This window comes from Podarcis raffonei, chromosome 9 (assembly GCF_027172205.1).
Source record: "Podarcis raffonei isolate rPodRaf1 chromosome 9, rPodRaf1.pri, whole genome shotgun sequence".
NCBI lineage: Eukaryota > Metazoa > Chordata > Lepidosauria > Squamata > Lacertidae > Podarcis > Podarcis raffonei.
Window position 1 is genome coordinate 69,494,265 of NC_070610.1, and position 19,221 is coordinate 69,513,485.

The 19,221-nt window shown below is 43.5% G+C and overlaps 1 protein-coding gene and 1 pseudogene across 1 annotated transcript in view; both read right to left on the reverse strand.

Annotated features, from left to right (window-relative positions):
• Positions 1–936: 936 nt before the first annotated feature.
• The window catches only part of ANXA3 (annexin A3), a 42,244-nt gene continuing 23,959 nt past the window's right edge, over positions 937–19,221 (reverse strand). The window contains exons 7-13 of the mRNA XM_053404329.1: positions 17,359–17,438; positions 15,980–16,036; positions 14,970–15,063; positions 14,734–14,829; positions 5,473–5,531; positions 3,634–3,756; positions 937–1,399 (exon numbers count right to left, since the gene is read on the reverse strand). Of these exons, the coding sequence (XP_053260304.1) occupies positions 1,340–1,399; positions 3,634–3,756; positions 5,473–5,531; positions 14,734–14,829; positions 14,970–15,063; positions 15,980–16,036; positions 17,359–17,438 (569 nt within the window). The 3' untranslated portion in view covers positions 937–1,339. The remainder of the gene's footprint in view (positions 1,400–3,633; positions 3,757–5,472; positions 5,532–14,733; positions 14,830–14,969; positions 15,064–15,979; positions 16,037–17,358; positions 17,439–19,221) is intronic.
• Positions 1,960–2,437, reverse strand: LOC128421465 (40S ribosomal protein S25-like; annotated as a pseudogene).

A 19,221-nucleotide genomic window follows, 5' to 3' on the forward strand; every position in this document is an offset into this window, starting at 1 on the left:
GGCAGAGGGCCTTCTCGGTAGTGGCGCCCGCCCTGTGGAACGCCCTTCCAGCAGATGTCAAAGAGATAAACGACTACCTGACATTCAGAAGACATCTTAAGGCAGCCCTGTTCAGGGAAGTTTTTAACGTGTGATATTTTACTGTATTTTTGGTTTTTATGGAAGCCGCCCAGAGTGGCTGGGGAGGCCCAGCCAGATGGGCGGGGTATAAATAATAAATTATTATTATTATTATTATTATTATTATTATTATTATTATTATGTGGGACCAACATGTATAGCCGGCCCTGATGAATACTTGAGGTTCCCGACCCCTATGGTTGTAATTTCATGGGCAGTCATTTAATTTTATCTTGATTCTAATCTTTAAGCTGTATTTTAATCAATTGTTTGATTGTGTTTTAATGTACAGTGGTACCTCGGGTTAAGAACTTAATTCGTTCTGGAGGTCCGTTCTTGATCTGAAACTGTTCTTAACCTGAAGCACCACTTTAGCTAATGGGGCCTCCCGCTGTTTCTGCACAATTTCTGTTCTCATCCTGAAGCAAAGTTCTTAACCCAAGGTACTATTTCTGGGTTAGCGGAGTCTGTAACCTGAAGCGTCTGTAACCTGAAGCGTATGTAACCTGAGGTACCACTGTACTTGACATTTGATGTTAGCCGCCCTGAGCCCAGTCTTGGCTGGGGAGGGCGGGATATAAATAAAAATTTACTTACTTACTTACTCATAATGTGTTGCCAGCTGGCAGTGGGCCGCTTCCTTATTGCCAGCTCTCCTCTCCCCCTCTCCCCAAGAATCTAACTTATAATAAAGTCAGTGTCAGCTACATCGATTCCGCAATACAGCCTGAAAACCGCAATGGCTGCACGACGCTTTAGAAAAAACAGCAGTATGTGCTGATGAGCTAGATCTTTGCATATAAAAGCAAAAAGCAATAATATGGGGGTAAAGGATTTTTTTTGGCAGGGGGAAGCTGTATTCAAATCGTGAGAGAGAGTGCTAGATACTGGATATATACAACTCATTGATTTATATCTTTCATATATCTAGGCAGATTCCAACCTCACGGGCATCAACGATTTCTTGAGCGCCAGCAGATCTGGCCCGTACAATTTCGGGCACAGGTTTCATCCGACGGCGCAGCGTGTGAGGTGGCAAATGTCATCGATTGCCTGGAGGGAGGTGCTAAAATAAGCATCTGCTTGTTACGGAGCCTAATTGAGAAAGCGATAAAGAAAACGCGGTGGCAATTTTACACTCGTTTAAACATTCAGAAACTCTGCAGAGGAGGACTGCAGCGCAAAGCAGGAAACTCCAGGGCTCAGGGTTTCATCCCCATCAGTCGTCTCCACCGCAGATCCTGAGCAATGTGGCCTCATAATCCCCAGAAGTGTCAGACTGCAAAGGGTAAAACAAAAAACAGTCAGGAAGCCACATTAAAGAGGCACGCTTCAATCTCTTAACGTGGTAAATCCACTTATAGACAAAAGCAGCACTGCGCTGCAGTTATGGCTGCCGGGCCACATCACCCATTAAACATTCCATAGAGCAAGACCCAGGCCATGGGAGGACCATTAAACTGCGCAAAGGCTTTCCTCTCTAGCAAGAGAACGCTGCTGCCATAGAGAGAGGGCTGGCGAAAGGAAACCTTTAAAAAAGACATCTGGATCCCCCATAAAACCACCAAGTTAACAGCTGAGCTTGTTTTCCACTCAACATGATAGCCCGGGGAGGCCCTCATTATCAGCAGACATCTGGGCAGAGAGCTTGTCTCCGCAGTCTGTCTATCTGCAGCCTCAAGGAAGCCTCAGCTTTTCCACTCAGGGGCATCTGCATATGCAAACATGGTTGCTGCCACACAGATTTCCACCACCTGTAATATTTACTTTGAGTTTTATTTTTTATTTTTGTAGTGGTGGTTACAGTTTTAAAGCATCTTCATTTCCCCCCCCCCCCGGAGTTCAAATTATTTTATTTTAGTCGTTTACAGAGTCTAAAAACCTCCCAAGAACCTTTTATGCGTCCTCCCCAGCAGCTGGTGCATCTCCCCCTTGGTGGTTTGGGTGTAGATGACCTGTGCTCTGTGCTTGGACACCAGTTTGATTAGGCCTTTGCTGAGAAGTTCCTCTGGCCAAGGAGCCTCGAATCTTCAGCCTTGCAGAGACCACAGCAGGTGTGATGAGCTGGTAGTTTGGCACCTCCTTGCACAGCTTGTTGTAAGTAGCTTTGTCAAACAGAAAAAGGTTGTTCAACTTGTCTCTTACTTTCCCTTTGAACCACTTCTTCTTCTTGGCTTTTCCGCCGGACTTGTTGACGGGGTCCTTGTCCTTCTTGGCCAACTTGCCCGCGTCCTTTTTCTTCTTATCGTCCTTTGGCGGCATGGTGCAGTCGGAGCGGCTACAGTCGCTGCTTCTCCCTCAGCGACTTCCGGCCAGAAAAACATCTTCATTTTTTTTTTTTTTGATATGCAGAAAATGCATAGAGGGCACAGGGCTCTTGCGACCTTTCCTGGTGGTGCAGATCAGCATGACAAGCTAGATTGGCTGAAAGTCCCTCTTTTGCACAAGGACTGAAAAGTCCCTCTTTTGCATCGGGGGGGGGGGGCACAAGGCTAGCTTCTGGGTGACTGAAAAGAAAGTTTCAGAAGCTCCAGTGCCTGTGAGTGGGGAAGCTTCTGCAGAGATGCCTGCCACGATTTCGTATGTGACGTTTTCACATCCATGAGGACCAGAAAAATGATAGCGGAGGTTCTCAGGGATTCTATGCTCACGGCCCAGTTCAGGAAAGTACCTAAACTTTTAGCAGTGTGTTCACTTATTCTTTCTTGGAACAGCACTCAGCATCTTCAGCAAAGTCACATTTTGGCCAGGGCATTTCATCTTCTCACAAACCTCTGCAACAGGCAACATTGTTCAAGCCCAGAAAAGCGTGAGAATGTTTAAAGCCTGCAGCACAACCCCAGGTTGCCAGCTAGAGCTTGGTGGGTTTATGGGACTTGGGTGGCGCTGTGGTCTAAAACCACTAAGCCTCTTGGGCTTGCTGATCAAAAGGCCGGCGGTTCGAATCCCCGCGACAGGGCGAGCTCCCGTTGCTCTGTCCCAGCTCCTGACAACCTAGCAGTTCGAAAGCACACCAGTGCAAGTAGATAAATAGGTACCACTGTGGCGGGAAGGTAAATGGTGTTTCCATGCGCTCTGGTTTCCATCAAGGTATCCCGTTGCGCCAGCAGCGGTTTAGTCATGCTGGCCACATGACCCGGAAAGCTGTCTGTGGACAAATGCCGGCTCCCTCGGCCTGAAAGCGAGATGAGTACCGCAATCCCATAGTCACCTTTGACTGGCCTTAACCTTCCAGGAGTCCTTTACATTTACCTTAGGCTTACAAATGCTATCAGGGCTGAGAGAGGATTGGTCTACTGTGTCATAGAACCCATCCATGTAGAATTAAGAGAGCCCAAGTGACATTTAGGGATCTGCTCCAAGTAACAGAGGACAAATGTTCCTTAACTTCCATCACCTTCCATCTCCTTCTGCTTTCCCACAGTGTCTTTCATGTCCAAGACCAAAGAAGTAGATTCACACACACAGAGAGAAAGAGATCTGGAATGTAGCTGAAGCAATTGAGGTACTCACTTTAATAGCAGAATACAAGGAGACGCCGTACAGTTTCTTATATTCAGCTCGAATATCCAAGAGGTCAATCTCTGACCTGGATGCCAGAATTCTGTTCAGTGTGAATTCATCTGTCCCAGCCCCCTATCAACAAGGAAAGGGATAATAATCATCACCATCATCATTATGATCATTTATAAAATTTGTATACTGACCAATACCCCCAGGTATCAGAGTAGTTTCAACACAATATAAAAACACAAAAACACATAATAAAAGTAAAAACCAAAAAGAACCCAGTAGCTCCCTCTTCCATTTAAAAAAAATTGTTTCATTTGTGTTTCAGAGCTACAGACCCTGTACTTTGAAAAGCGCACACACACACACTATTTACGTGTTTTGCAAAAAATGGCAGAAAACGTCCCTCTAATTCAGGGATGCCCTGCCATCCTCCAGATATTGTTGGACTTCATATCCCATCATGCTGGCTGGGGCTGATGGGAATTGGAGTCCAACGGAGAGCCCTATATAGGCTCCTCCCCCCTACCTTTGTTTGGCAAGGCTGCTCCATAGTGACACCACCTATACAATCCTCACCAGCGCAGAGCTTTTTCCCTTGAAAGATTCAGCGATATGCTGCCTGCAATCTTATAGGAAAGGTTCTCCAGGGTTCCAAATTCAGAGAGGTATTGTCCTTGCGGTGTCGGACAGGCCGAGACAATTGCACATGTCTTGTTCTACTGTCCATTTTATGAAGTAAAAGGTAAAGGGACCCCTGACCATTAGGTCCATTCGTGGCCGACTCTGGGGTTGTGGCGCTCATCTCGCTATATTGGCCAAGGGAGCCGGTGTACAGCTTCCGGGTCATGTGGCCAGCATGACTAAGCCGCTTCTGGAGAAACTAGAGAAGCATGGAAACACCGTTTACCTTCCCGCCAGAGCAGTACCTATTTATCTACTTGCACTTTGACGTGCTTTCGAACTGCTAGGTTGGCAGGAGCAGGGACCAAGCAACGGGAGCTCACCCCATCGCGGGATTCAAACCGCCGACCTTCCGATTGGCAAGTCCTAGGCTCTATGGTTTAACCCACAGCGCCACTCGCATCCCATTTTATGAAGTAATCAACGACAAATGTTTGTGCCTCATTCTGAAGGAGAGGCTAAACTGTTCTGATTCCTACAGGGTTTCTCTTTTTATTGAATAGCTGCAGGCATGGCAATATGGAGAAAGGAGCTGAATGTGGGAGCAACACCATGAAACTACGCAGCGCTGGATTTATGTATAAGCTATACAAGCTATAGCTTAGGGGCCCACTACCTTGGCCCCTCCCCAAAAATTTCACTATTAATATACTTCTTCTTAATTGTATTTTAGTTCAACAATTACTTTGATAAAATACACATTTTGTTATGTGCAAATGGCTATTACAGTGGTACCTCGGGATGCGAACGGGATCCGTTCCGGAGTCCCGTTCGCATCCTGAACATAACGTAAGATGCGACAGCGCGTCTGTGCGTGTCACGTTTTGCCACTTCCACGCATGCACGTGACATCACTTTGACCGTCTGCGCATGCGTGAGTGGCGAAACCCGGAAGTAACACACTCCTGGACACAGCTGGACACATAAAGGGCCCCATTACCTTCAGTAGCTTAGGGCCTCATCAAACCTAAATCCAGCCCTGAAATGACGTCGTCCTAAGACCTGACTGGTACTTTTTAACCTTAGAGTTTTATCTCAAGGTATCTACTTCTGTGAACAGATGCCAATTGTATGTTTTGACCCAAATATTCCTGTTTCCTTTGTATGCCGATAAAGGTTGAACGACTGATTTAAGAAGGCAGCGTCTTGTGTCCTTACCTTCAAAGATTTGTGCAGCCTTTCGGCAAAGAATGCTGGAGTGTTGTTTGCACATTTGACTATCAAAAAGAAAGAAAGAAGAGGGTTAGCAGTTGACTCCATTATTGCATTTTCTCTGCTGGAACAGCTATGGAGGAGTGCCAAGGTTGTGCAGAAAAGTGAAATTGGTGGGCAACCACAGCGCTTGCAAAACATCCAACCCTCATTCAGAACAGATGCATGGTTAGTGCATTCTGTTACGGATGCCTCTGACTCCCACTGAAGAATGCGACGGACCTCCAAAACTATAAGAACGGAACCCTTAGTAAGTCTGATCTCATTGATTTAAGAAGAATCTGCAATGAGAAGAGCCAAAAGACTCAGGTGTCTTGACACAGAAACTGACGCAGAGCCCTCTGGTTTCAAACAGAGTAATCTAGATAAGTATCTGCTACTTCAAAAACAGCACATATCTCCTCCCAAAAACTCTCTCAACTCTTTACATGGAAAGACAGTTGAAGAGATATCCCTAGGAATAAACGAGGACAAGGCTACTACTCCCATAACCGAGGCACAAGTACTAATTGATAGAAAGGTGGAGCTGCTGGAGGAATGCTGCCTACTGACTGCTCAAACAGTTCAAAAAATCTTTGAACAATTACAAAACATCTTCAAGAAGCTGGATAACCCAGATGAAAGGAGGCAACTCACTCCCTTTTTGCCATCCTTAACAAGCCCTGGAGATAAACAGAACAAATACAAATTTATACCTCTAAACCAACCAAAAATCAGAGGAAGCCCCCCTCACTCAGTCAACTTGATACTGAGGCCATGTGAGATTGTTCTCCACATTTTTCCATACAGAGGGCCCCTACCTTACTGGGAGTCATCCTCCTGGGCCAGACATCATCTAAATCTGCTCCTAGGCCTTGAGGGGGGAAGGATTGACTTAAAAGCAGTCAAGAGGCTCACTAACGATGGATATTCCAAAAAAGTACTACTAAGATTTGGTAGTCATAGAATCCCAACCAAAATCTTAAGGGAAAAGGCTCATTTAGCCCAGAAAGGAATTATTCCACGTCGACACTTTGAAGATATATCGCTCAGACCATTGATTGCATCTAAAAGACAGAACAAGTTGAACAAGGCCATTCCAACAGAAGCCGATATCTGCCCTACTCCCGTGGAAGAACCCAGTAGATGGGAGAAACCGCTGCCAGCTACCCGAGAAATCACGCAAGAAAAATCTAAGCTCCCAAATCATGCGATTGTAGCATCAATTAACAGCCTCGCCCTTGACACAACAGACTGGACAGTCCCAGAAGAAGAAGATCTGCTGAATAACTTTACCAACTTACCAGATAAAGAACAAACAAGCATACTCAGTAAACTGACGAAACTACAGGCCAGATTGACCGAAATTCACCAACAAGGCCAACAAAATGCAGTAGAAACAATACACAATCAAACCTCACACCTACCAGCCCTCTCCCCAAAATGCATAGTCAAAAAGAGAGCTACTAATGGAACTTTCAAATGTATAGATGCAGAGCTTCAAATCCAGCCTCCTTTAAAATATGAAATGACAAGGAAAAACTCCAGCAATGAGACCACAAATTCCTGGCTGAGATATCAAATACTAGCTCCAAACGAAATAGGTACCCCTTATTTAAGTACTACAAAGGATTCTAACATTGCCGAACAAAAGATGACCTCCAACAGACCTGACACACTGAGCTCAACACCAAATGAAACCAAAGAAATGGAAGTAGAGACCGAAAACAATCCTACTGTCCATAATAGCCCACCAACCACAGAAATCTCTCAGGAACAAGGAACAGCTAAGGAAGAAAATCAAGAAAGGGAGGAAATTCTAATTTCCCGCACTTTAAAAAAGAATCTAAAAGATCCACCATTATGTTCCCCACCGAAAGTAGCGACAAATGGCTGTATCGGCACAAGACAAAATCCCTCGCTGGACTCAATAACAGAATTAGAATGACTAAATGCTGTCAACCAGCCACCAACTCAAAAACGGATCCTACGCTTGCTGTCCTGGAATATTGCAGGGTGGGGAAACAAAGACGGAGACCCAGACCTAATGAACTTCTTTAAAGATTTTGAATTAATACTTCTACAAGAAACATGGTCAACTAGAGATATTAAAATCAATGGATTCTCCTCCTATACGAAACCCGCATTGAAAATAAACACGAAGGGCCGGCCGAAAGCAGGGTTCTGTTGTATGATCAAAGACAACTTAGGGTTTGAAATCAAGCAGTTAGAAAAATGCTTGCCACTTGCACAAGCCCTACTTTTAACCCAAAAAGACGATACTTTGCTACTTGTAAATGTCTATATCCCCCCATCCAAAAACAACAGCAACAGTGAAAATTGGTCACAACTAACCTTTTATATAGAAAATTTGACCGATAAATACCCAAATGCCTCATTGATAATAGCAGGTGATTTTAATGCCAGAGTGGGAACCAACAATGAACAACTATGTAGCAAACTAAATTGGAATACTGATAATGATATCGCACATGCCTTGAAAATAGGACGATTCTCCAGAGATAGGGTTGTAAACAACGAAGGCTTACGCCTACTTGAATTATGTAACAACTTTAATTTGCAGATTGTGAACGGTTCAACAAAAGGCGATAGAAGCGGGGAGTTTACATACTTCTCCCCCCGAGGATGCAGTGTCATCGACTATATTCTTGTCCCTTATAATATTATAAATTCGATCATGGACCTCAAAATTGGAACGCGTACTGAAAGCGACCATCAGCCATTATTGTTGTCTATTAACTTAAAGGATGAAACCAAGATAACTAAGCACAATATTATAGAACCCTCTCAATACAAACAAATGACCCAATTAAAATGGTCCCAGGAAATGAGTGCAGTAGTGGGGCAAAAACTTACAGCCAACCTGAGAAAACAAGTATTATCCAACTTAAAGACCACTAATTCCTACAGCGATATTCCGAAAATTTATAATGAGATCTTCCAAATGTTCGTAGAACTTAGTACTCCACCTAAAGTTTGGGTACTTAAACATAGCGCTAGCCCTTGGTTTGACGATGAATGTTTCCAGCTAAAAAGAAAACTGCGCCAAACATTTAAAAATAATCGCACTAAACTAGAGCCCTCTTATCTTGATGAAAAAAGAAAATATCATTACATTCTGGCCGAAAAGAAACAGAAATATGCAACCCAAAAATGGCTACAATTACTCGACTCAATTCAGAGTAAAAATAACAAAGCGTTCTGGAACCTAGTGTATGGAGGATTGAAACCCGAAAATCAACTAACTCTACCACCAATTGCAGAATCCAAATGGTCCCAATATTTTACATCGGTATTTAACAATCTACACAGTGAACTTAAAGGAAATGAAACCACTAAAAATAAAATCAATAAACTCCAGGAGTGGCCAAGGGTAGAAGAAGAGGAAATTAGAGAGATAGTTAAAAATTTCAAATCGGGGAAATCTCCTGGGCCAGACGGTCTACCAATAGAATTATTTAAGACCTATATAGATTGGTGGGCAGAACCCTTAGCTCAATTGTTTACTCTCATAGATAAATATGGGATCATACCTGAGATATGGTTAAGATCAATAATTATCCCAATCTTTAAAAATGGCGACCCAAAAGAACCAAGGAATTATAGACCGATAAGCCTATTATCAGTGATAGGGAAAATCTACGCTAAGCACCTTTTATCTAAACTCCTTACCTGGATGAAAAATCTAAATTTACCAGGGAAAGAACAAATAGGTTTCTCCAAAGGTTGCTCTACATTAGACCATTGCCTTATACTTATGCATTTGGTTGAAAAATACAGATCTCAAAGGCAATCTAAGATATATGCTGCTTTTGTAGATTTTCGTGGTGCATTTGACTCAATTGACCGCCCAAAGCTGTGGAGGAAACTCGCAGAATTAAAAATTGATCAGCGCTTATTGATCCTAATAAAAAATTTATACTCTTCCAATATCTGTCAAGTCAAACTTAACACCAAAGGTCACCTTTCATCAGACATCCCAAACTCGAAAGGGGTAAAACAAGGGTGTATTCTTGCCCCCTTCCTATTTAATTTATTTTTATCAGATTTGCCAGATCACCTTCAAAAAATAGAATCACATGCCCCTAAACTTAATCAGAAACCAGTTTCTCTATTATTATACGCAGACGATGCTGTTCTACTATCATTAACGAGCTTGGGTCTGAAACGCCTTATATCTTCTCTGATCCTTTACTGCGAATGTAACAAGCTCTCTATAAATTACGAGAAGACAAAAATTTTGGTCTTCTCGAATGGTTGGAAATTAGAGAAATGGAAAATAAGAGGGCAGGAAATTCAACAAGTGAAAATCTATAGGTATCTGGGAATCTTATTCCAGAGCAATTTAGGGTGGGCAAATCATTGCACAAATGCCATAAAACAGGCAAAGTGCACCTCATCAGCTGTTGCCCGTTTTTATTATCAGAAAGGCAATCAATTTATTCCTGCGGCCAATCAGATATTCCAAACAAAAGTGCAATCCCAGATACTCTATGGAATCCCGCTATGGGTCCAAGCATATAATAGTGATCTAAAAAAGATTCACTCCAGCTTTCTGAGACGTATTCTTGGACTCCCAGCTGTGATCAAATATGAAACAATGTGTGCAGAAATAGGCATACACACAATGGAATATTGGGCCTGGTCCACCTCAATAAAGTACTGGTTACGCTGCCATTTTCGCTGCCCTCCATCAAGTCTGCTCGCTGATTTGCTCAAAGACTCCTACAAATCAAGATGGTATCAGTACCTCGAAAAAAAGATTGAATCTTTAGGCATCGAGCTGGAGCCCCTGTACAATTCTAATGAGCAATACATTTTCCATAATATCCTAACTAGACTAAAGGATGTCGAGAGGCAAAATATTATGGCAGCTGTAAACAAAATTTGTTCGCCCATATTCTATGATTTAAATATCTTAGATAGCAGAGCCAATTACGTCACCAAATTAATAATTCCAGCCCAACGTAGGGCTTTTATGCTGGCCCGTTTGAATGTTTTTCCCTCAGCATTTGTCAGGGGAAGATATCAAAACATCCCTAGAAATAAGAGATTCTGCAGATGTTCTATGAATGTCCCGGACACGGTAGAGCACATTCTCTTTCAGTGCCCATTGTACAGTACGCTCCGTCAACGCGTGCTGTCCCCTCTTCTGGGTGGTCTGGAGCCCCAACAAGGTGAATGTGTGGGATTCTGCCTATCCGACGTTGACCAAAGGGTAACGGCGGGGGTAGCCGAGTTTTTGGTAGCAGTCCTCCAAGGAGCAGGTTAACAAGGAAAACCACTGATTTTATATGTATATATATATATATGTATGTAGCCAACTGCTGCCTTTCTGTTTATATCTCAAGGCTTTTATATGTTTCTTTCTCTTTTATCGTTTTATTTGTATAATGCCTAATAAAGGTTTGAATAAGTAAGTAAGTAAGCATTCTGTTACGTGCTTGTTTACAATGCCTTTGTCGGTATTTTTTCTTACTGCTGCCCCCACGTGGGTAATTATGTTAACTGCATTTGCAGATAGTGATGTATGGAAATGAGAGCTGGACCATAAAGAAGGCTGATTGCTGAAGAATTGATGCTTTTGAATTAAGGTGCTGGAGGAGACTCTTGAGAGTCCCATGGACTGCAAGAAGATCAAACCTCTCCATTCTTAAGGAAATCAGCCCTGAGTGCTCACTGGAAGGACAGATCCTGAAGCCGAGGCTCCAATACTTTGGCCACCTCATAAGAAGAGAAGACTCCCTGGAAAAGACCCTGATGTTGGGAAAGATGGAGGGCACAAGGAGAAGGGGACGACAGAGGATGAGATGGTTGGACAGTGTCGTCGAAGCTACCAGCATGAGTTTGACCAAACTGCGGGAGGCAGTGGAAGACAGGAGTGCCTGGCATGCTCTGGTCCATGGGGTCACGAAGAGTCAGACACGACTAAACGACTAAACAACAAAGCATTTGTACAACTCTGTAGACTTCCTTTAGAACAGGTCAAGCCGTCTGCTGAACTCCGTGAAAATGCAATGGAAGCTTCCATTTTCTTGCAAGTACTAAACTGGATTTGGGGAGCTTCTGAATGTGCTCCAAAAAAAAAAAAAAATTAACACAATTGCACCACTTTAAAAAAAAAATCAAGAAGAAATCTGTATGAATGCTTTTGGGGATTTTTTTTTTTTTAGCTCTGAATTAACATGTGGCAAAACTGAGCAGGTGTATTCATTTATTGGTGTGGGGAGAGAGAGATGAAGATAATAAGACTTACGCATTGCATCAGAACATTTACAGTTAGCAAAAAAAAAAAAATCAAATATCTCAGAGGGCTTTAATTTTAGGATTAAAAACTGAAAAATATCCCACCCACCTAGGCTTGGGTGTCAAGCATTATCTTTAACTCTGCCCTTGTTAAAAAAAGAAATTCACTGTAAAACTCCACACGCATTAACAAAAATAGAAGCACAGTTAAGTGCTGCAGTACCAAAAGCTCTAGGCCTTTCGAGTCGGCGGAAGAAGACTGGAAGAAATTCAAGGACTATCTACAGAAATATTGTAAAATTAATGAATGTTGAATGATGTCGGATAGAAATCAAGGGGTTTTTAGCTGTAATGCTTTGAGATAAGGATTTGCTGAATAAATAATTTGAATTGGAATACAAGAAGGGGAGGTATGAGGAGGTCAGGGAAATATGTCATTGAAAACTAAGTATTGTGAATTTTATGTGTTTTTAAACTTTTTTGCTTTTTTCTGTTTGTTTGTATAAAAATTGGAAATTTTAATAAATATCTTTAAAAAACCCCAAAAAGCTCTAGGCCTTTCCCCCTTCCTTCTGATGAAAATTTTATTATTTATACCTTACCTATGAGACCGGGTTGCCTCAGCTATTCTGGGCAGCTTCCAACATATACCATACCATATTTTTTGCTCTATAAGACCCACTTTTTCCCTCCTAAAAATTAAGGGGAAATGTGTGTGTGTGTGTCTTATGGAGCGAATGCAGGCTACACAGCTATCACAGAAGCCAGAACAGCAAGAGGGACTGCTGCTTTCACTGCGCAGAGATCCCTCTTGCTGTTCTGGCTTCTGAGATTCAGAATATTTTTTTTCTTGTTTTCCTCCTCCAAAAACCAGTTGCGTCTTATGGTCTGGTGCATCTTATAGAGCGAAAAACACAGCAATTAAACATTTTAAAAACTTCCCTATATTTATTTTTTTTAATAACAATTTCTTAATTTTCCAAAAAGATAACATCAAAAGTAAACATAAAAACAATATATAAAAATACGGGGGGGGGGGGGAACCATCATAAAAAATAAAAATAAACCAGAATTAAAAGCTCTAGGCCTTGATCATAGCCATCCATAAATATAAAAGTCTGTTGCCTGATATTCCATCACTGCCATCAGAGTAGCATGGTTGGTAGAGTATGAGACTCTCAAGGGTCATGGGTTCAAGCACCCGGTTGGGCAAAAGATTCTTGCATTGCAGGGGGTTGGACTAGATGACCCTCATGGTCCCTTCCAACTCTACAATTTTATGCTTTTGTGTGACTAAGGTGCATTTTAATGCTATGGGCACAAATCTTACTTGTCCGAGGATGGGGATCAACAGGCACCAGGAACAAAAGTGAGGGAGACCTCAAAAGGCGCAAACATCACGTGGTACATGAGCCCAGTCAAGTTTGCAAAAATCTATCATTTGCCCGATAACAAATGTTGGAAATGTAAAGAAAATGAAGGTACATTCTTTCACCTTTGGTGGACGTGCCCTAGGATTAAGGCTTTCTGGGAAATGATATATAATGAATTGAAAAAGGTATTTAAATATACCTTCTTGAAGAAACCAGAGGCCTTTCTCTTGGGCATGGTCGGCCAAGTGGTGCCAAAGAAGGACAGAACATTTTTTATGTATGCTACAACAGCAGCAAGAATACTCATCGCAAAGTATTGGAAGACGCAAGATTTACCCACTCTGGAAGAATGGCAGATGAAACTGATTGACTGTATGGGATTGGCAGGAATGACTGGCAGAATCCGTGACCAGGGAGAAGAGTCGGCAGAAGAAGATTGGAAAAAATTCAAGGACTACTTACAGAAATATTGTAAAATTAAGGAATGTTGAATGATGCTGGATTGAAATTGAGTGGTTTCTAGCTGTAATGGTATAAAGGAATATGAAAAAATGGTTGGATAGAAAACAAGGTGTTATTATAAGCTGTAATGCTTTAAGTTAAGGATTTGCTGAACAAATAATTTGAAATGGAATACAAGAAGGGGAGGTATGAGGAGGTCAGAGAAATATGTTATTGAAAATTACGTATTATGAACTATATGTCTTTTTAATTTTTTTGTTTGTTTTTTTGTTTGCATAAAAAATTGAAAACTTTAATAAATATCTTTAAAAAAAAAAAAAGGCGCAAACATCACATTTGTGGAAAGGTACCCCAAAGTAGGCTTATAGTGCCTGCCACTTTTTGAACTAAGTCGCTCTTCCACAGAGGCAACTTAGTCCAAACTGGCTGACATTTCCTGTGGCCGATGGGAGGTAAAGGTAAAGGGACCCCTGACCGTTAAGTCCAGTTGCGGACGACTCTGGGGTTGCGGCGCTCATCTTGCTTTATTGGCCGAGGGAGCCGGCATACAGCTTCCGGGTCATGTGGCCAGCATGACTAAACCACTTCTGGCGGAGTGGTACCTATTTATCTACTTGCACTTTGACATGCTTTCGAACTCCTAGGTTAGCAGGAGCAGGGACTGAGCAATGGAAGCTGACTCCGTCATGGGGATTTGAACCGCCGACCTTCTGATCGACAAGTCCTAGGCTCTGTGGTTTAACCCACAGCGCCACCCGTGTCCCCGTGGCTGATGGGAATCATAGTCCAAAACATCTGAAGGGCACTAGGTTGGGGAAGACAGACTCACACTGTGAGGGGACTAATACAGTGGACACTCGGGTTGCGAACGTTATCCGTGCGGGAGGCACATTCGCAACCCGTGTCTGCGCATGCACGGGTCACGATTCGGCGCTTCTGCACATGCGCAAAGTGCGATTTAGCGCTTCTGTGCATGTGCAAGCGCCGAAACCAGAAGTAACCATTCCGGTACTTCCGGGTTCAGCACGGTGCGCAACCCGAAATCGCGCAAACCGAAGCGTCTGTAACCCGAGGTATGACTGTAGTTATATCTCACACAGACCCATTTCCCTCAAGTCCTCCTTACCTATGGCCAGCAGCAAGTCTTCAAAACTTCCTGAGGTTTCGCTCTGGATGCTGTCTTCCAGTTTCTTCCCACTGATATTTCTGTATTCTTCAAAGGCTTAGGAACAACAAAAGATAAGGACGCCAGCTCTGTTAAGGGGCATCTCCAGGCGGTAGAAAAATTCGCAAGACCTGCCTATTTGCCTCCCTTTACTGAACAGCAGAGAAAAAGAGAGGACCCCCAGAATGGTTTCTTACTTAGTTTCAGCTGAGGGAAACTGCTGAAGCACAGAACCTCAATGAATTTGCCCTCGTCGGTCCCCCACCTCTTCTCGCCTGCGTTGTACAGGATCTAGAAGAAGAAGAAGAAGACGACTAGAGATTAAAAGCTTGCCTGTATTCTTTGCCTGGTCTCTGTTGCATTCTAAACACTTCCAAGGTAGGTTAGCAAAGGAGGAAGGCTGGGGCTCATGTACCTTTAGTTGTTGAGGGAATTTCAGCCCCTTCTGCAACTATTAAAAGTGCAGAAGCCCTTAGGAACCAGGAAGACGTTTTTTAAAAAAATAAGAAATGGGGAAAATATATAATTTACCTTAAAAACCAATGTAAACAATTAAAATTATTAGTCAAATTGGAATAACACTTATAGTTTCTCCCCTGGTCTCCTTGCGAGTGAAAAATACGGTATTTCAATTAATTGATTGTGATTTTATGTAAACTGTGTTATTGTTACTGTTGTTAGCCGCTCTGAGCCCAGCTTTGGCTGGGGAGGGCGGAATATAAATAAATTATTATTATTATTATTATTATTATTATTATTATTATTATTATGCACTTCTTTCCAACTCTCCAGTGTCCTTTTGGAGATGCAGACATCCCGCTGTCCCCCCCAAAATGCTTCTTCAGAAGGATGGAGCAAGCCCAGCCCTGCACAGCTTACGATACAACATGATACGATAATTGTTGTTGTCCCATACAGAACAACGAAATTGAAAAAATCTACATCAGACTTTCAAAAACCAACAAGCCTGCTACCCCAGCTATCCCAGCCTGGTTAGCCCCCTAAAAACTCTGATACCCCATAATTAAATACAATATACTCCCATAGAGACTACCTTACACTGTGTTTAAAACCAAAATCAAATTTGGATAGAAACTGTTTCTCGGGCGGCTTGCCGGCTCAGAAACTCTAAGAAACGTTTTTAAGCAGCTCAGAAACTTCCCGATTGGCCAAACCTACAGCCGACACCTTTCTGAATTGCTATTACCTGAGCATCCTTCTTTGCTACCTGCTCATCTGGTCTTTGATTCTCATCTCTTCGGCCCTGTGAACACATTGAGAGAAGTTTTAAAAGCTAAGTAAAATAAGAGCACTTGTCACATTAAACAGCATTTGGTGCCAGCCCTGTGTCACAAGCAAATGGGAGATGGAGAACAAACATGACAAGGTTTCCTTTGCAGGAGGGCACAAGACTTAGGACCCTTCTGTACCAATGGATTTACGTGCAAGTGGCGCTGTGGGTTAAACCACAGAGCCTAGGACTTGCCGATCAGAAGGTCGGCGGTTCGAATCCCCGCGACGGGGTGAGCTCCCGTTGCTCAGTCCCTGCTCCTGCCAACCTAGCAGTTCAAAAGCACCTCAAAGTGCAAGTAGATAAATAGGTACCACTCCGGCAGGAAGGTAAACGGCGTTTCCGTGCGCTGCTCTGGTTCGCCAGAAGCGGCTTAGTCATGCTGGCCACATGACCCAGAAGCTGTACGCCGTTTCCCTCAGCCAGTAAAGTGAGATGAGCGCCGCAACCCCAGAGTCGGCCATGACTGGACCTAATGGTCAGGGGTCCCTTTACCTTTAACTATATAGGTTGAGCAGGCATTACCAGGCACCAGTCTCCCATGGGTGATGCCCCCACCCCAAGCAACAGATTTGGGGGCAGGAGAAGGGTCAGCTGAAGCAAAGGGCTGTGGTAGAACATCTGCTTTGAATGCAGAAGGGGTGGAATTTGGTAATATGGCGCCCTGGGCAGGAAATTTGGTGCCCACCGCTAAATATTTCTTCTTTTCACAATAATTCATTTGGGTACAGTTGCTTTTTATGGATCTTTACATGGTGCCCATTTAAATATAGGTTTTATAATCATCATTATTTTGTGCCCCTTTGACTCAACACCCCGTGTGAGGGAACCGCCCGCACTGCACTAAATCCAGTGCTGGCAGAAGGCTCTGGGTTCCGTTCTTGTCATTTCCAGTTGGAACTGGGAAAGAGACTTGCCAGAAGCGCTGAATAATTCCTGCCATTCAGTGTAAGGTGGACCAGTGGTTTGACTCAAGGCAGTTTCCTATGCTCCGAATTGTGCATTTATAAGAGCCAAAGTGATCAGTTATATAAGCCTATGAAGCTGCAGAGTCAACATTTATCTCATGCACAGCCTTCTTCTGAACGTGCCGCCATTATCGGAACTCGGTGCTGGAGGGGATCACAGGATTTGGACCCAACATTTGCCATAGGGCCTGTTGAAAGAGAGGTGTAGAATCCCAAAAAGAAAGAAATACCACAAGTAAGCTAACGGATTTGGGAATCTTGGAATCCCAACCCGGCCGTAAACGGGCAAGGCACAGATAACAAGTGAATTGCTGGAGGCTCTCTTACATCAGCCAGAGTTAACAGGGCTTGTCGGAAGTCGCCAGATGTGTCAGAGCTGATGTCGTCCCCGAGGCTCTTCTTATAAACTGGAAAGAAAAAGCCCATAAGCAAAATTTCAGGGACCAGGAACAGTAAGAAATGCCATGCGTATGACAATTCCCAGGCTGTAGACCCCATCTTTAGCCTCCCAAAGGCCACAGAAGTGCAAATGTGAGTCCTCTTGATTTTGGCCCACAGCCAAAGAGAGGCTGCCCCACACAACTGAAGCCCTGTTTTCCATAATTTCAAGGTGTTTTTTTTTTAAATGCTTGCCATCTCACACGAAATCAGCAACAATTTTACTGAAACTGGTTCCAACCAAATTTCTCCTAACTCCTAAGGAAGGGCCAGACAGCTGCTGTGCTTCAATATCCTAAATCTGAAAGATGCCTTTTGCCTGACAATGGCTTTGGAGCATGGAGGAAATTTCTAGAAAGGCCTTAATGGCTGAACTTTATTCTTGGAAGCTCCGGACCACAGGCTAACGTGTGTCCTTCTGGAGAAGCTGCAAGGTATCCTGGGAGCTGGATAATGAAGATGCCAGATGTGGGAGGAAATTCCATAATTTAAGGGCTGCCACAGAGAATTGCCTCTCCCAGGCCACCCCACTCACCCTGAACCTCTGGAGAACCGGCAAGGACCTTTAGTGGCCGGAATGGACCTGCTTAAATCACCCTGCTGTCATCCCAGTTAGATAATATTCTGATAAAGGCAGATGTTAAGTCAACCCTTTTGTCAATGGAAGAAAGGTACGGCTTTGCCTTAGAGTCAGTCCCAAGGGGCAGATTATGGGCCAACTTCAAAGCCATAAAGGAAGCATAGAGTCCAGCATCAAAAGGATTTAACACCCAGTTCAGTGTAGTGTTTAGAGCAGTGGTATCAAAACTTTTTTAAAAGAGGGCCAGATTTGATGAAGTGAAGCCGTGAGGGCCCACCAAAGGGCCAACCAACCAGGAAATAAACTGCCACAGGGGCCGGATTAAACTGACCAGCGGGCCAGATTAGTGTCAGCTTCACCTTTGAGCCAGTGCCAACAACTGGGCTCAACTTCTTCAGCCCCAACTGGGCCAGGTGAGCTGGGAAAGCACTTCCAGAGACCTTCCACTGCAGGGAAGCAGGTCTAAGTGCAACGGACTCACAACTTTGAGCTGTGAGCACCAAACTCAGTTCCAAAGTCAGCGGAGCACAGCAGAGTATGAACTACACAAACGACGGCTCTGAAGCGTAACTTCTTTATTCTTTTACAGCTACTACAAACTAAAATAAACTAGTAACTAAAGACTAATGACTATCGGAGGCTACTGGACTGCATGAGTGTTACAGTTGCTTAAGCAGTCATCTTATCTCTACACAGATAACACTCAGACTCCCACAGAGTCAGGCTGGAGCGGAAGAAGCGAGGAGCAGATTCTGCCCCCTCCTTTCTGAAAACATTGTCAGGAGATTCTTGCAATGGGAGGGGTGAAATATCCACAATTAGGCCCCCGAAACGGACTTTAGACCTGCCTGGTTTAGAGTGTAATACTAGGACCTGGGAAAGCGGGGTTCAATTCTGACTTGGCCTTAAGCTCACTGGGTGATCTTGGGCAAGCTGCTGTCTCTCAGCCTAACCTTCCTCGCAGGGGTTGTTGTGGGATTCACTGAGGAGCGAGGAAAACTTTGTGCTTGTGCTCCTTGGACAAAAAAAGTGAGAAAGGGATGCAGTAAATGAATAAACATAAATTTGTATTTCTCAGCTGGCTGGCTTAACGCAAAGTGGTGGTCAAGTAGCGAACCGCCTCTTCTGAAACTTGCCTGCTCATCCCCCAACACACACATTCCTCCTTAATC